This window comes from Lepidochelys kempii, chromosome 14 (assembly GCF_965140265.1).
Source record: "Lepidochelys kempii isolate rLepKem1 chromosome 14, rLepKem1.hap2, whole genome shotgun sequence".
NCBI lineage: Eukaryota > Metazoa > Chordata > Testudines > Cheloniidae > Lepidochelys > Lepidochelys kempii.
This window is the reverse complement of record NC_133269.1, coordinates 27,055,940-27,070,899: the sequence shown is the minus strand read 5'-3', so window position 1 is coordinate 27,070,899 and position 14,960 is coordinate 27,055,940. Positions and strand designations below refer to the sequence as shown.

Sequence of the window (14,960 nt, the reverse complement as noted above, 5' to 3'; positions counted from 1 at the left end):
GCCTGTGCTCTCGCAGAATGGGCTTGGACCTGCTGAGGGGACACAGCTGAAGGTGTTTCATATGCAGTCTTGATGCAGGGAGTTCTCCACTTAAAGAATTTGTCTGAGAGGAGATTGCCTGTCCTTTCATACAGTCTGCATCCGACACAAACAGATGAGGTGAAGCATGGAAGAGTTTAGTCCTGTCCAGGTAGAAGGTCAGACATTGTCTGACATCTAATGTGTGAGGACTGCTCCTCCAGGAATGAATGCGGCTTAGAAAAAAAACCCCAGGCAAACATACCACCTTGTTCAAATGAAACAGAGATCACACTGGTAAAAACTTTGGGTGTGGTCATAAAGTTACTGTGTCGGTGGAGATGTGTGAGAATTCCGTATACACCCTCCTTGCAGACATAATGGCTATCAGGAATGTGGTTTTCTGAGACAAAAAGGGCAGTGGACAGGACATCAGGGGCTTGAATGGAGGGCTTAGTAAGAGCTGCCAGAACCATGTTTAGATTCCACAAGGGAACAGGCTCTAAGACTGGAGAACGTAAACGGAGAAGTCCTTTTAGAAATCTTGTTGCCATGGCATTATAAAAAATTGATTTTCCCTGAATAGGGGAGTGAAACTCTGATATCGCTGCCAGAGGCTCTCTCAGTGAACTGAGCACAAGACCCAGTTTCTGAAGATATAGCAGGTACTCCAAGTTGTCCTGGATAGAAGATTGCATCAGTTACATCCCGCAGGCCAAGGACCACACCGAAAACCTCTTCTACTTCGTTACATAGGCCATCCTAGTAAAGGGCTTCCTACTATTGAGTAGGACTTGCTGAACTGCTGACAAGCACTGCTCTTCCTCTTCATCCAGTCATGCAGCAGCCATGCCGTAAAGTGCAGGGAGCTGAGCACAAGATGGAGGGTGGGGCTCTGGTTCTGAGTGGGCAAGTTGGGATAGGGAGGAAGAGGTACAGGAGGCTGAACCAACAGCGCAAGAAGGTCCAAGAAACAGCACTGTTTCAGCCATGCTGGAGCAATGAGGATGAGCTTGGTCCAATCCGCCTTGAACTTGAGGATGACCTGAGGAATGATCGGTACGGGGGGATGTTAGGATATAGATATTCAGGCCTGTCAGTAAAAGCCTATACTCTATGAATTTAGGTGTATTCTTATCACTTGGCTAGTTAGAGGTATAAAAGAAAGAATCAAAGTCACTGTCTGCCAGTGTAAAGTCCTTCTCTTACTGTGACAGTCTGAGGCCCTGTTCTTAGGCTAAGGCCTTTGGCTAAGCAACAGAGGCAGCCATAAGCTGGGAAGCGAACGGTCACATCCTCACATTCCAACCTAGTCACATTGAAAGAAGGTGCTATTGGGCTGTTAGGAATACAATCCTGTCCTGATAGTGCCTATCGCCTCCAGAGAAAGGGAAGTGCCTAGAAGATGTAAAAGGAAACTTAGTTTGATAGCATCCTGTCTGGCAAGAACTCACTTATCAATAGCTGCAATGTGAAATCCTCACTTCTGTATTATTTTGTCATTATAGTTACCACTTTGCTATTGTTTGTCTTTATAATCTCTGTCTGGTTCTGTGAGTGTTCCTGTCTGCTCTATAATTAATTTTGCTGGGTGTAAACTAATTAAGGTGGTGGGATATAATTGGTTACATAATTATGTTACAATATATTAGGATTGGTTACTTAAATTTCAGGAAAATGATTGGTTAAGGTATAGCTAAGCAGAACTCAAGTTTTACTATATAGTCTGCAGTCAATCAGGAAGTGGGTGGGTGTGTAGGTGGGGAAATTGGAATCAAGTTTTGCTAAAGGGGGAAATGGGAACAGGGAATGGGGAGGGGGAAATTGGAATCATATTTAGCTAAAGGGGGAAATGGGGACAGGGACACCGGTAAGCCTCTGTGGTGTCAGAGCTAGGAAGGGGGAACTAAGGAAGGAAACTGGAATCATGCTTCCTGGAAGTTCACCCCAATAAACATAGAATTGTTTGCACCTTTGGACTTCGGGTATTGTTGCTCTCTGTTCATGCAAGAAGGACCAGGGAAGTAAGTGGGTGAAGGAATAAGCCCCCTAACAGGGGAAGGCATATGGAAGAGTTGACTGCCAGCTACAGTGGAAGACATTGGAGAGGGAGCCCGGGCTGAGACCCCCCTGAGAGCAGAATAGGCGACACTTCCTTTTTTCCCTAGTTGCAAACAGGTCGATCGTAGGAATGCTCCACACTGAGAAGACGACCCAGAGGATGCTCTCCTTCAGGGACCGCTCATGACTCATGGAGAAAATCCCACTGACATGCTCCACGAAATGATTCTGCTCCCTGGGCAAGTGGACAGCTATCCAACTGTTGATGCAGAATTGCCACAGGGTATTGCCTCTAGGCGGAATAATATGGACTGTGCTCCCCTTGTTTGTTTACATAGCACATCATGGTGGTATTGTTGGTGAGTATGTGAGCCACTGAGTGTTTGATAGGGTCCCAGAAGACATGGCATGCCTTGGGAATGGCCTAAAGCTCCAGCACACTGATACAGCCCAATGGTTCCTATTCCGACCACAGGCCCTGCACCCTCAACGAATCCAGTTGCACCCCCCCAACCCAGAAGGGGAGTATCAATAACCACTGACTTGGTTGGAGAAGGCCGAGCAAAGGCAACAGTCTCGCAAACATTGCATGGGCACGTTCACCACTGTAAGGAGTCCAGGACTAGTGGGGGAGCCCAGGTTGACTTTCCAGTGTTTAAACCAAGACGCAGATGGTTGAGCAAATGCAATGTGGTGTTGATGTGGGCAAGAACTTCCTCTCTGGAGACACCCCTTAGTAGCCAGTCATCAAGTTATGGGAAGATGTGGATTCCTTTCCTCCTAACATATCCCATAATCACAGTCAGGCATTTGGTGAATATTTGGGGATCGGAAGAGTGGCTGAATGGGCAAATCATATACTGAAAGTGGCATTCTCCTATAATGAAATGAAGAAGCTTCCTGTGGCTCTGCAGAATCACCACATACAAGTACATGTCCTGAAGTTTCAGAGCAGTGAACCAGCCAATCTGAGACAATGTGGGAAGGATAGTCAACAGAGTGACCATTTGGAACCTCACGTATTTGATAAATTTATTGAGGCTGCAAAGGTTGAGGATGGGTCTCATCCCACCCTTGCATTTGGTCACCTTTGCATCAGGAAGTGCTGGGAGTAGAAGCTGTGAAGTGGAACTTCCTCCACTGCTCCCATTGCCAGCAGAGAGTTGACCTAATCAATGAGCAGTGTCTCATGAAAGTGGTCCCTGAAGAGGCACAGGGAGCGAGAGTGGGGAGGAGGGATGGAGAGGAACTGGATGGCATAATATGATAGTGTCTAGGACCCTGTTGCCAGAAATAATCGATCCCCAAGCATTGTAAAAGCCACCCTGTCCCCAAAGGGGCAGGAGAAAGAAGAGGGAAGAGCAACAACTGGACCAGTGCTCTGGACCAAGGAGTCAAAATGGGCATGTAAAGGGCACCACAGGAGGGTGCAGGGCCTCGCCAAACCCCAAATGTAACTGCTTCCTCTTGTGAGATCCCTCTTTCTGGGGTAGTCCCAGTGTTTCGGGGGAAGGGATGCACAAAGCAGTCCTGTGGGCGATACTGCTGCTGCTGAGTACCACAGTGGCACCTCTGTGTTGATGGTGTGTACACCCCCAAGGACCTCCAGGTCACTCTGGAGTCCTTAAAGGAGTGCAATCGGTCATTGATCTGGTTGCAGAACAAGGTCCGGCTGCCAAAAGGCAAGTCCTCAATGGCTTGCTAGACATCAGGAGTGATTCCAGAGTTTTCCAGCCAGGAAAACTCTCTCTCTCTCTCATAGTGACTGCAGAGGCCATCATCCTGACTGAAGTGTTCGCAACATCAAGGGCAGACAGCAGGGATGTCTTGGCCACCAAGCAGCCTTCTGTGACAAATGCCCAAACCTCACTTGAGGCCTCAGGTAGCTGGTCCACGAATTTGCACAGAGCTGTCCAATTAAGGAAATCGTATTTGGATAGCAAGGCTTGTTGATTGGTGATCCGCAGATGTAGGGACAAGGATGAGTAGATTTTCCTTCCCAGAAGGTCCAAGTGCTTGGAGTCTCCGTCTTTGGGGGTGGATTTGAATCTGACCTGTCAGGCCCTGTCATTCACCACCATTCCAATGAGAGAATTCAGGGTCAGATGGGAATAGAACCCTTCAAATCCCTGCACTGGAATGAAATAGTGCTTCTCCATGCACCTACCCACTGGCAGTACAGATGCCAGTGTGCTCCAGAGGGCTTTTACCAGTTCGAGGAGTGTGTCATTGATCAGGAAGGCAACTCTCCCAGGGACAGATGGCTGTAGACTGTCCACCAATTTGTGAGTGTTCTATGTAGGAACCCTGCCTGAATGCTGAGCTATGTGGCATAAAGTCTTCTGGTATGGAAGGGGAGGATGAACCAGGCAACACAGCATTATCTGGAGATGAGGACAAGGCTCTTGATTGAGCCAAAGATGGATCTTGCTCCTGGGATGACATATCCTGGTGGAAAGACTCCGGAGGCTCTATGGGGAGGAAATCTGCTGATGCCTGGGCTCATGGCTTATCTGTAACCATCACTGTTGATCTGGCAGGTGATCTCACCTTTGAATGGAACAACAACTGAGATCTCCACGAGCAAGCGGTGTCCCACTGGGTCCAAGGTGGCCACTGATATGGGTATGGCATCAGTAGCCACCAGGCACCAGGCCAGGAGCTCATGGGGCACATGGCAATCCTGAGAGCCATAACCGTCCATTAGCAGCCCTCTGTGCTCATTGAGTTATGTGGAATGGATGTGGAAGAGTCCCGGGATCTCGCTGACAGGGGTGGAACAATACCAGAGGGAGTAGGGCTCATGACTTCTGAGGAGAGGCTGAGGGAACTGGGCATATTTAGTCTGCAGAAGAGAAGAGTGGGGGGTGGGAAATTTGATAGCAGCCTTCAACTACCTGAAGGGGGGTTCCAAAGAGGATGGAGCTAGGCTGTTCTCAGTGGTAGCATATGACAGAACAAGAAGAATCATAGAATCATAGAATATCAGGGTTGGAAGGGACCTCAGGAGGTCATCTTCATAAATGATCTTATCTTCATAAATGATCTGGAGGATGGTGTGGATTGCACTCTCAGCAAATTTGCGGATGATACTAAACTGGGAGGAGTGGTAGATACGCTGGAGGGGAGGGATAGGATACAGAAGGACCTAGACAAATTGGAGGAATGGGCCAAAAGAAATCTGATGAGGTTCAATAAGGATAAGTGCAGGGTCCTGCACTTAGGACGGAAGAACCCAATGCACAGCTACAGACTAGGGACCGAATGGCTAGGCAGCAGTTCTGCAGAAAAGGACCTAGGGGTGACAGTGGACGAGAAGCTGGATATGAGTCAGCAGTGTGCCCTTGTTGCCAAGAAGGCCAATGGCATTTTGGGATGTATAAGTAGGGGCATAGCGAGCAGATCGAGGGACGTGATCGTTCCCCTCTATTCGACATTGGTGAGGCCTCATCTGGAGTACTGTGTCCAGTTTTGGGCCCCACACTACAAGAAGGATGTGGATAAATTGGAGAGAGTCCAGCGAAGGGCAACAAAAATGATTAGGGGTCTAGAACACATGACTTATGAGGAGAGGCTGAGGGAGCTGGGATTGTTTAGCCTGCAGAAGAGAAGAATGAGGGGGGATTTGATAGCTGCTTTCAACTACCTGAAAGGGGGTTCCAAAGAGGATGGCTCTAGACTGTTCTCAATGGTAGCAGATGACAGAACGAGGAGTAATGGTCTCAAGTTGCAGTGGGGGAGGTTTAGATTGGATATTAGGAAAAACTTTTTCACTAAGAGGGTGGTGAAACACTGGAATGCGTTACCTAGGGAGGTGGTAGAATCTCCTTCCTTCGAGGTTTTTAAGGTCAGGCTTGACAAAGCCCTGGCTGGGATGATTTAACTGGGAATTGGTCCTGCTTCAAGCAGGGGGTTGGTCTAGATGACCTTCTGGGGTCCCTTCCAACCCTGATATTCTATGATTCTATGATTCTATGATCTAGTCCAACCCCCTGCTCAAAGCAGGACCAATCCCCATCCCAGCCAGAGCTTTGTCAATCCTGGATTAAGGAGCAATGGTCTCAAGTTGCAGTGGGGGAGGTCTAGGTTGGATATTAGGAAAAACTATTTCACCAGGAGGGTGGTGAAGCACTGGAATGGGTCACCTAGGGAGGTGGTGGAATCTCCATCCTTAGAGGTTTTCAAGGCCCGGCTTGACAAAGCCCTGGCTGGGATGATTTAATTGGGGTTGGTCCTGTTTTGAGCAGGGGGTTGGACTAGATGACCTCCTGAGGTCTCTTCCAACCCTGATATTCTATGGTTGCATGATTCTGGTACTGGCTTTTTCCCAACTACCAGGAGGGGTGCAGTGCTGAGAGATAGAAGGATTCAGCAGCATACTCAGTTGGAAGGGCTATCGAAGGTGCAGTCCTAGGAAAGTCTTGGACCAATGATGAAGTCAGGACCAAAAATCAGAGGAGGTCTGCAGCTGACTGGTACGCCTTATGCTGTGGATACAATTGGTACTGGCATTGTTAGCATCAGTACCTGACTAGATGGATGCCTGGAGGCTGGAACTGGAGTTGGGGGTACAGGGTTTCTGACCTCCCTACTCGGTACCAGAGAAGGGTCAGAGGTACCTGCGCCATCCTACGTCGGCCACTGGCTGGTCCGTGATCTTCCTGGGGGAGGCAGAAGGGTCGCCCGAGACCTGGAGAAGTCTCAATTGGTCTTACAAGACCTCTTCCTTGATGCTATCAATGGGGAGCAGCTCCTCCACCTATTCGGGGAGGTGCCTGCCCCTGAATGGGTGGCAGTGCTCTCAGAGCCAGAGGGCAATCTTCAGCCCGATGAGGGCCTCGGTACTGGATCAGGCCACATGGCCTGTTTGAGCAGGTGCCGCTTGAGGTGAAGGTCCCGAGCCTTTTCTTGAAATATCTGCAGATTGAACAACGCTCTTTAAGGTGGGTCTCACTGAGACAAAGCAAGCGCCATGAATGGAGATCGATGTTAGGGATTGCTCCTCCACACAATGGACAATGTTTGAACTCACCATGGAGCCAGACTTTAACAACCAACACTCACTCACTTTTTACAATAAAACTAGGCTAGGACTAATTGTGAGGTTATGAGACTACAACCACACAGAGCTCTGAGTCCAGCCATGGGCAGTAAGAAGGAACTGAGGAGGGTCGGGGTGGTGGCACTCCATATGCCATGGGAGGGGCCACAGCCACGAGGTGCAAACACAGCCCCTCTACAGGTACTGCTAGGCAAAACCTCCAGCTGTGGCGTGCTAGGTGCACACACACCTAAGTGGAATACACGTCTGCACCTACTTGAAGAAGAACTTAGGGTCTAACCTGGTCCACAGAGTGTGCTCACTTGTGAGAAGGTCACCACACATTGAGTTGGCAGGCCTGGAAGTTCAAGATAATTTTCCTAGTGATCTGAGCACACTTGACATGGAAATTACTGAGACCAGGTAAACACCGAAGCCCTTGATGGCATTTTAGAATACAACCACCCAGCTGCCTTTTCTAGTTGGTAACACTGCCACAGTATTTGCACTATTCCTTATAGGAAGCACGACGGGCTACTGCAGCAATCTCCCTCTACTCCCACTTAAATACAGAAAGGAGTTTCCTAAGTGTTTTAGTGAAGAAATACAGATGATAGTGTTTTGCTGGCACCCAGCCCCAGGTCTGTAGCAGACGCAATCCCAACAGTAGTACAGTGACCCAGTGTTTGCATGAGAACCAAGTTGTGGCAATGTTAAGGGAACACCCTGAAAGAACTGGTAAGAATTGTATCAGGACCAGTGACTGAGGGAGCCGAGCTGTTCCGTGTGATACAGGTTCACAATTCAGAGTACTTATGGGACAGATTTGCCATTGCTGTTTTAAGATTTGCACAGCAGTAACTGTGCTCCCCCCTCCCCCCCCACCTGTGCCTGTTAAAGTGAGTCAACTCTTTCCTTTCACATGCAGACCTTGCAACACTTATCCACCTCTTTGTCACTTATCAGCATGGCACCTAAGCACCTCACAGTCTGTGATGAAGGTAGCTGCACAACTCTCCTGAGGGAGGGCACTGCAATTCCCACCATTTCAGAGAGCAGGAACTGCAGCCCGAGAGGCTAGGTGACTAGCCCAAAGTCACACAGGGAGTGTGTGACACAGCAGGGAACTGAACCTGGTCTCCCCAGCCCACAGCTAGTGTCCTAACCACCAGACCATCCTGCCCCTTTAAGATTGCAAGACTAGACTACTCTAATACACTCTGCATGGGGACCATCACATGTGTGACTGCCTGGAAGATGAGGCTTGTGCAGAAATACAGCGGCCTGCTTGTTAGGCAGTGCCTTTACCAATGTGCTTTGGAAGCTGCACTGTCTGCCTAGCAGGTTCCAAGTGCAGATCAAAGTGTCCATTTGGACCTTCAAAGCACTCTCAGGTTTGGAGACTGGAAGACCACCTCTCCCTGTGCCAAACTGCTGGCTGTAAGCAGTGGAGCTCCCAGGGCAGGGGCAGCATGTTCTTTATGAATACGCTAGCCTCTGGAATTCCCTTCCCCCTGCTCCACAAGAGCCTGGATTTTTGGCCTTCTGCATGTACTGTAAGAGATGTATTTTCCCCTCGCATTTGGAGAGAAGACTGATGAAAGGCAATGCTATTTTGCTTGTTGGCAGGCAGCTGTAGCTGTAATTTTCAGGGTAAGATGGGCAGCTCGTAAACAAGTTATTAAATGAGTTTCCATCTCATTTCTTGCTGTGACACATCAAAGGACACAGAGCCTGGGGCGAGCACTGTGTTATTATTATACACAGCAATGAATAAGCTGCATTCTATGTATTCCAGGCTCCATTTTCCTTGTGCTGTGTCTCAGACAATGTCTAGAGCCTTGGCAACGGAGCAGCATTCCAGGGCCCATTAGCTAGCTACCTCCAGACTATGGATTTTACTTGCACTAACTGCGGTTTCTGCGAAGGCAGCAGAGCCCCGCCTGTGCTGGAGGCACTTAGCACCTCTCGGGATTTGGCTCTCTCAGACACCTTGGGGCTGAGCACCAGGAAAACCCTGGGTTAGGTTAGACGGGCTGAGGCCCAGGGATTTCTTTGAAAGAGTAAATCTGCTTCCAGGATTAAGCTATTCATTAGGGGTGGGGGGTCACTGTGATGAAGCCCCCTCACTAGCAGGGCCGGCTCCAGGCACCAGCTTTCTAAGCAGGTGCCTGGGGTGGCATTGAGAATGGGACGGCAGTCCGTGACCCGCGGCGGCAATTCGGCAGCAGCTCCGCCGCTCTTCCAGGCACGGCGGCAATTCAGTGGCGACTGCTTGGGGCAGCAAAATTGGTAGAGCCGCCCCTGCTCACTAGCCCCTCCCTGCCAGCTGCAATGCATGCCTTGTGGAGTGGCTGCCACACTGCAGCACAGCTGGCTGCCAGCGGGGCTCCTGGCCCTGCAGCATAGATCCCAGGAAGAGACAGCACAGAGTAGGGACCTCAGGCTTCTGTGGGGCAACTCCAGATCATGTGCACACGTCCCTTGCGGCCTGTTCTCCCACTCTGCCAGATCCAGCAGGAGCAGGGGGCTTCGGAGTCTGGTGGTGGGTGCCAGGGAACAGGGGAAGAGCCCCGAGCCTGGTGGGTGCATGTGTGTAAGCAGGCAATAGCGTGTGAGTGTGTGGCTGCATTCAGAGTTTGGGTGGGGGGTTCAGAGCTGAGGTGTGGTTGGGTGGGGGGTTCTCAGCATGGGGGAGATAGGTGTGCCAGGCATCCCCTAAAAGTCCAGTCGGTAGCGGGGGCCAGGGGCTAAGGCAGGCTCCCTGCCTGCCCTGGCTCTGCGTGGCTACTAGAAGTGGCTGCCAGATCCTGGCGGCCCCTAGGCATAAGGGCCACCAGGGAGGCTCTGCATGCTGCCCCTGCCCCAAGTGCCAGCTCTGCAGCTCCCATTGGCTGGGAACCACGACCAATAGGAGCTGTAGGGGTGGCGCCGCAGGGGCCCCGCAACCCGAACCTCCTCCCGCACCCCAACTCCCTGCCGCAGCCTGGAGTCCCCTTCTGCACCAAAATTCCCTCCCACAGCCTGCACTCCCCCCACCACAACTCCCTGTCCCAGCCCTGAGCCCCCTCCTGAACCCCAAACCCTTCATCCCCGCCCCCACCCCCCCACCCCAACCCGGAGCCCGCTCTTGCACCCCAAGCCCCTCATCCCTGGCCCCACCCCATCAGCCACCACCCTCGTCACTTCACACACACCCTTCAGCCCCCAGGTCATAGTTTAGCCCTTCCAGACTCACCTCTGCTTCCCTTAGGGTTCTTCACCCACCCCAAGCCTAGGAGGGCTGCAGTGGGATCCCCTCTCCCACTTCCCAGGCTGAGAGTGGCAGCCCTGGCCCCCACGGGACTGGGGCTGACATCAGGAGCACCAGCCGACCAGGGCTGGCTGACAGTTGGAGGCTCTCCTTGCGGCATGGCGGGGCTGCTACAGTCAGCCGGCCCTGCGAAGAGGCCAGCCCTGGGTGGCTGTGGCTCCCACTGTCGTCCCCCAGGCTGACTGCCAGCGGGAGCCCTCGGCCACCCAGGGCGAACTGACAGCAGCTGAAAAAAAAATCCTCGAGTTCTCTCATGAGAACAGGAGTCGGGCTTAATTTTACTTAGAAATCGTGTCCCTCAGACTTAATTCAGGAGAGTTGGCATATCTGCACTTGTAAATGAGGGGGAGGGTGGACTGGCAGGCAGGGGATGTGGGCAGGGAACAGGGAAGGTCTAGATTTTAGGGGAGTGGGTAGGACTAGACTGGGATGAGGATAGAGCAACGAGAGGTCACAGAGGGATGAATACAGCTTGCCTCCACCCTGTCCTTTTCTGTACAGTTCCCCTGTTTGTCACTCTGACAAGTTGAAAGGGTGTGAGGGGGGGCCCGATTCTCACAGACCTCCCTAGCTAAACAGTTCCCAGTTACACACCATAGCAGTCCCCCAGTGTTTCCCTCAGAACATATGGCCAATCTGCAGAGAGTGGAGCATATAGTACCTGCATCACTGCCAGCTATTTTGAGCACAAAAGTCAGCGATTTATGGAAGTTTTAGAAGATGCAGCCACATCCCTTGCAAGGCTGTCTGTGGACAGCTTCTGCTGCTGCCTCTGTGCTCCTTATCAACTCCACCAGGAGCCAGAGGAGCTGCTTGATTTACAGACAGGCAAAAATAAACTATTATATAAAAAAAAAAACATTGTTTTGATGATGTTCTCAGATCATGTGTTGTCTCAAGTGGACAATCCCAAGGCTCTCTCCTGCCACCTAGTGGACAGAATCAACCAACATATTCATAGTTTTGTAAAGGCCAGTAATTGTGAAAGCTATGAAGAACAAGGCCCACATACTCAAAGGTACTTAGGTGCCTAAGACTCAGATTTAGGTGCCTAAGTCATAGTGTTAGGCACCACTGAGTCCACTAAACCCCTGCTTGGCTGCCACTGAATGCTGCAGGTGTTAAATTCACTTGGCACCTAACTTTTCGCTGTAACAGTTCCCTAGCTGCCTACATTTCTGCACTGGGGTATGTCCACTTCTGCCTGTCTCCTGCCTAAGTTCTACTGCAATCCATGAACTGGGTGAAGATACCTGCCGGAAGGTACCGGTGGGGCTTGATCTGGTACGCATGATTGGGTCCCATTCAAAATCTGCTTGGAGGAGGTTGTTCGGTCACTATCAGCCTTGTGACCCTGGGTGTCTTGTGCCTGTGCAACTTAAGTCCAGAGCTCTGACCTCAGCCTGCCAGCAACCCACAAGCCTCACACACATCAATCTGCAGATGGGTCATCAGTAAGGTTGGGAGCAAAGCACACAGGCATTAGAGCTTCTCAGTGACAAGGTAGTAGGGAATGTTGGAAAAACCACATTTGGCAACCGTTGGCAAAACAATATATTTTCCCAACACCCTGTTCTTGGAAATGGCTGGACCAGTTTTGTTGGAACTTTCCAAAAAACTTCAGCATAAGGCAGACACCACGCATGGGGAATTTTACCCAGAACAGTTAAAGTTTGTTGAAGTTATAAGGGTCTTATAGTAGAAAGTATTGGCCAACTTTAACTAGGAGTTTTGCTGCCAGCTCCATCACTGACTAATTGGAAGGAGTGGGATAGAAATCATAGGCCAAATTGCCTTTCAATAGATTTGTAAATCCAATCTAAGACATGTTGGGCCCTCTTCTTTCTACCCACACCACTCTCACTGAGGTCCCCAGTGACCTCTTTCTGGCCACACCTAAGGGTCTTTACTCCATTTTTGCCCACCTCTGCTGCTTTTCACTCTGTCAGCCATCCTCTCCTTGCCGAGATCTTTTCCTCCCAGCTTTTCAAAATAACATCCTCTCCTGGTTTCCCTCCTGCCTCCCTGATAGTTTCTTCCATTTCCCTTCCTGTGGGTCCTCCTCCGCCCTGTCAGTGGGGTATCCCAATGCTGTGCCCTTTGCTCCCTGCTTGTCTCACTTGACTCCCTGTCTCTCATCAGCTTACTGGGTTCAGGTATCAGTTCTATGCTGCTGACTCACAAATCTCTCTTTCCACCACTGACGTTTCTCCTTCCATCCAATTTCCTAGTTTGGCCTGTCTCGTTGATATTGCCTCTTGGATGTCTTGTCATCCGTTAAGCTTAACACAGCCAAAATCAAGCTCCTTCTCTTCCTTCCCAAACCTTCACCAGATCCCCCCTTCTCTATCATTGTTGACAACATCCCCATCCTCCACACCACTCAGACCCACAATCTGGTGGTTCCTTTGCCCTCCTCCCTTTTCCTTCCCCCATACTGCAAATTCTGCTGCTGCTTCCTCAACACCTCACCAGGAACATCTTTTTCTTCCCATCCTGACAGCCTCATCTCTCATTCTGGCCCCCTTTGCACCCTATCTACTGCAACATACTCCTCTCTGGCTTCCCTAATTCAGTTTACCAGATATGAACCTCAAGCCTCACCCACTCACCAGCCTGAGTGGATTTCCGCCTCGCTTTCTTGATCTCCTCTTCTGTCTTGTTGCTGAGCTTTATCTCCAACTGCTGGGTTTTCATTTCCAGATCCTTCTGCCTCTCTGTCAGGGCTTTCCGGGCCTTGAATAAACAAAGCACACCAGACATGTCTTACAGAAGAACTTCCAGCTGCCTCATTATGTCTATAGAGTCCATCTCTTCCCAAATGAAATCATCCCAGTACAGCAAGTAGGTACCCTGTAGTGATGTGCATGCTGGGGACATTTTATGTCACCCAAAGTGTCCTTTAAAGTGTCTCATCAGCTTCAGCCAGCCTGTCTCAGCAGTAATTAGGTTTGAGTACAGACAACTCTCTTTTGCAAACCAAGAAGCCAAGTGAAAAGCTGAGGGAATCGTCCCTCCTGACTTAGATTGAAAACACTCTATGGCAATGACAATGCAACCTGCACAGGTGATCATGCACCAAGCGGCACAGAGCTCTTCTTAGGTCTGCTCTTGATGGCTCTGTGGTCTGCTTAACAAGCCACACTGGGGACCTGGCCAGGCAATTTCATGTGAAGAAATGACAACTTACAAGAACCCAGGTGTTACCCTGTAGTTAATGACCCATTAGCGCTGGGTGAAATTTCCTGGATGAATCATTTACTTGCCAAAAATGTAGTTTTAAATCAGCTGCAGCTACTAGTTGTTAGGATATAGATATGCAGGCCTGTCGGTAAAGGCCTCTACTCTAAGAATTTAGGTGTATTCTTATCACTTGGCTAGTTAGAGGTATAAAAGAAAGAATCAAAATCACTGTCTGCCAGTGTAAGGTCCTTCTCTTACTGTGACAGTCCGAGGCCCTGTTCTTAAGTTAAGGCCTTTGGCTAAGCAACAGAGGCAGCCATAAGCTGGGAAGCGACCGGTCACATCCTCACATTCCAAACTAGTCACATTGAAAGAAGGTGCTATTGGGCTGTTAGGAATACAATTCTGTCCTGATAATGCCTATCGCCTCCAGAGAAAGGGAAGTGCCTAGAAAATGTAAAAGGAAACTTAGTTTGATAGCATCCTGTCTGGCAAGAACTCACTTATCAATAGCTGGGATGTGAAATCCTCACTTCTGTATCATTTTGTCATTATAGTTCCCACTTTGCTGTTGTTTGTCTGTATAATCTCTGTCTGGTTCTGTGATTGTTCCTGTCTGCTGTATAATTAATTTTGCTGGGTGTAAACTAATTAAAGTGGTGGGATATAATTGGTTACATAATCATGTTACAATATGTTAGGATTGGTTAGTTAAATTTCAGGAAAATGATTGGTTAAGGTATAGCTAAGCAGAACTCAAGTTTTACTATATAGTCTGCAGTCAATCAGGAAGTGAGTGGGTGGGTGTGTATGGGGAAAATGGGAACAGGGAATGGGGGTAAGGAAATTGGAATCATTTTTGGCTAAAGGGGGAAATGGGAACAGGGAATGGGGGTAAGGAAACTAGAATCATGTTTGGCTAAGGGCAGGAATGGGAACAAGGACACAGGTGTAAGGCTCTGTGGTGTCAGAGCTGGGAAGGGGGACACTAAGGAAGGAAACTAGAATCATGCTTGCTGGAAGTTCACCCCAATAAACATCTAATTGTTTGCACCTTTGGACTTTGGGTATTGTTGCTCTCTGTTCTTGCGAGAAGGACCAGGGAAGTAAGTGGGTGAAGGAATAAGCCCCCTAACACTAGTGAGTACAACAATTGGGTTTCACATATTGCAGGTGAGTGCCCTAAGCACTGGACTCTTGAGTCCTTGGGGGGTGGGTGTCTCAATTTCCTCTTGAAGCTGTTCCATTCTACATAACTAATCAAATATTTATTGCAGCAGGGACCGGGAGTCCACATAGCCCCCAGATCACCAGGCTTACAGAGCCACTCGTCTGCTTTTTCTC

General features: G+C 49.7%; 1 protein-coding gene across 10 annotated transcripts in view; it reads right to left on the bottom strand.

The window, feature by feature from the left end:
- Window positions 1-14,960, bottom strand: part of GAS7 (growth arrest specific 7) — a 369,130-nt gene that overhangs the window by 172,084 nt on the left and 182,086 nt on the right. For all 10 annotated transcript variants that reach the window (XM_073310806.1, XM_073310812.1, XM_073310808.1 and 7 more), the window contains one exon: window positions 13,046-13,169. In XM_073310806.1, coding sequence (XP_073166907.1) covers window positions 13,046-13,169 — 124 coding nt within the window. The remainder of the gene's footprint in view (window positions 1-13,045; window positions 13,170-14,960) is intronic.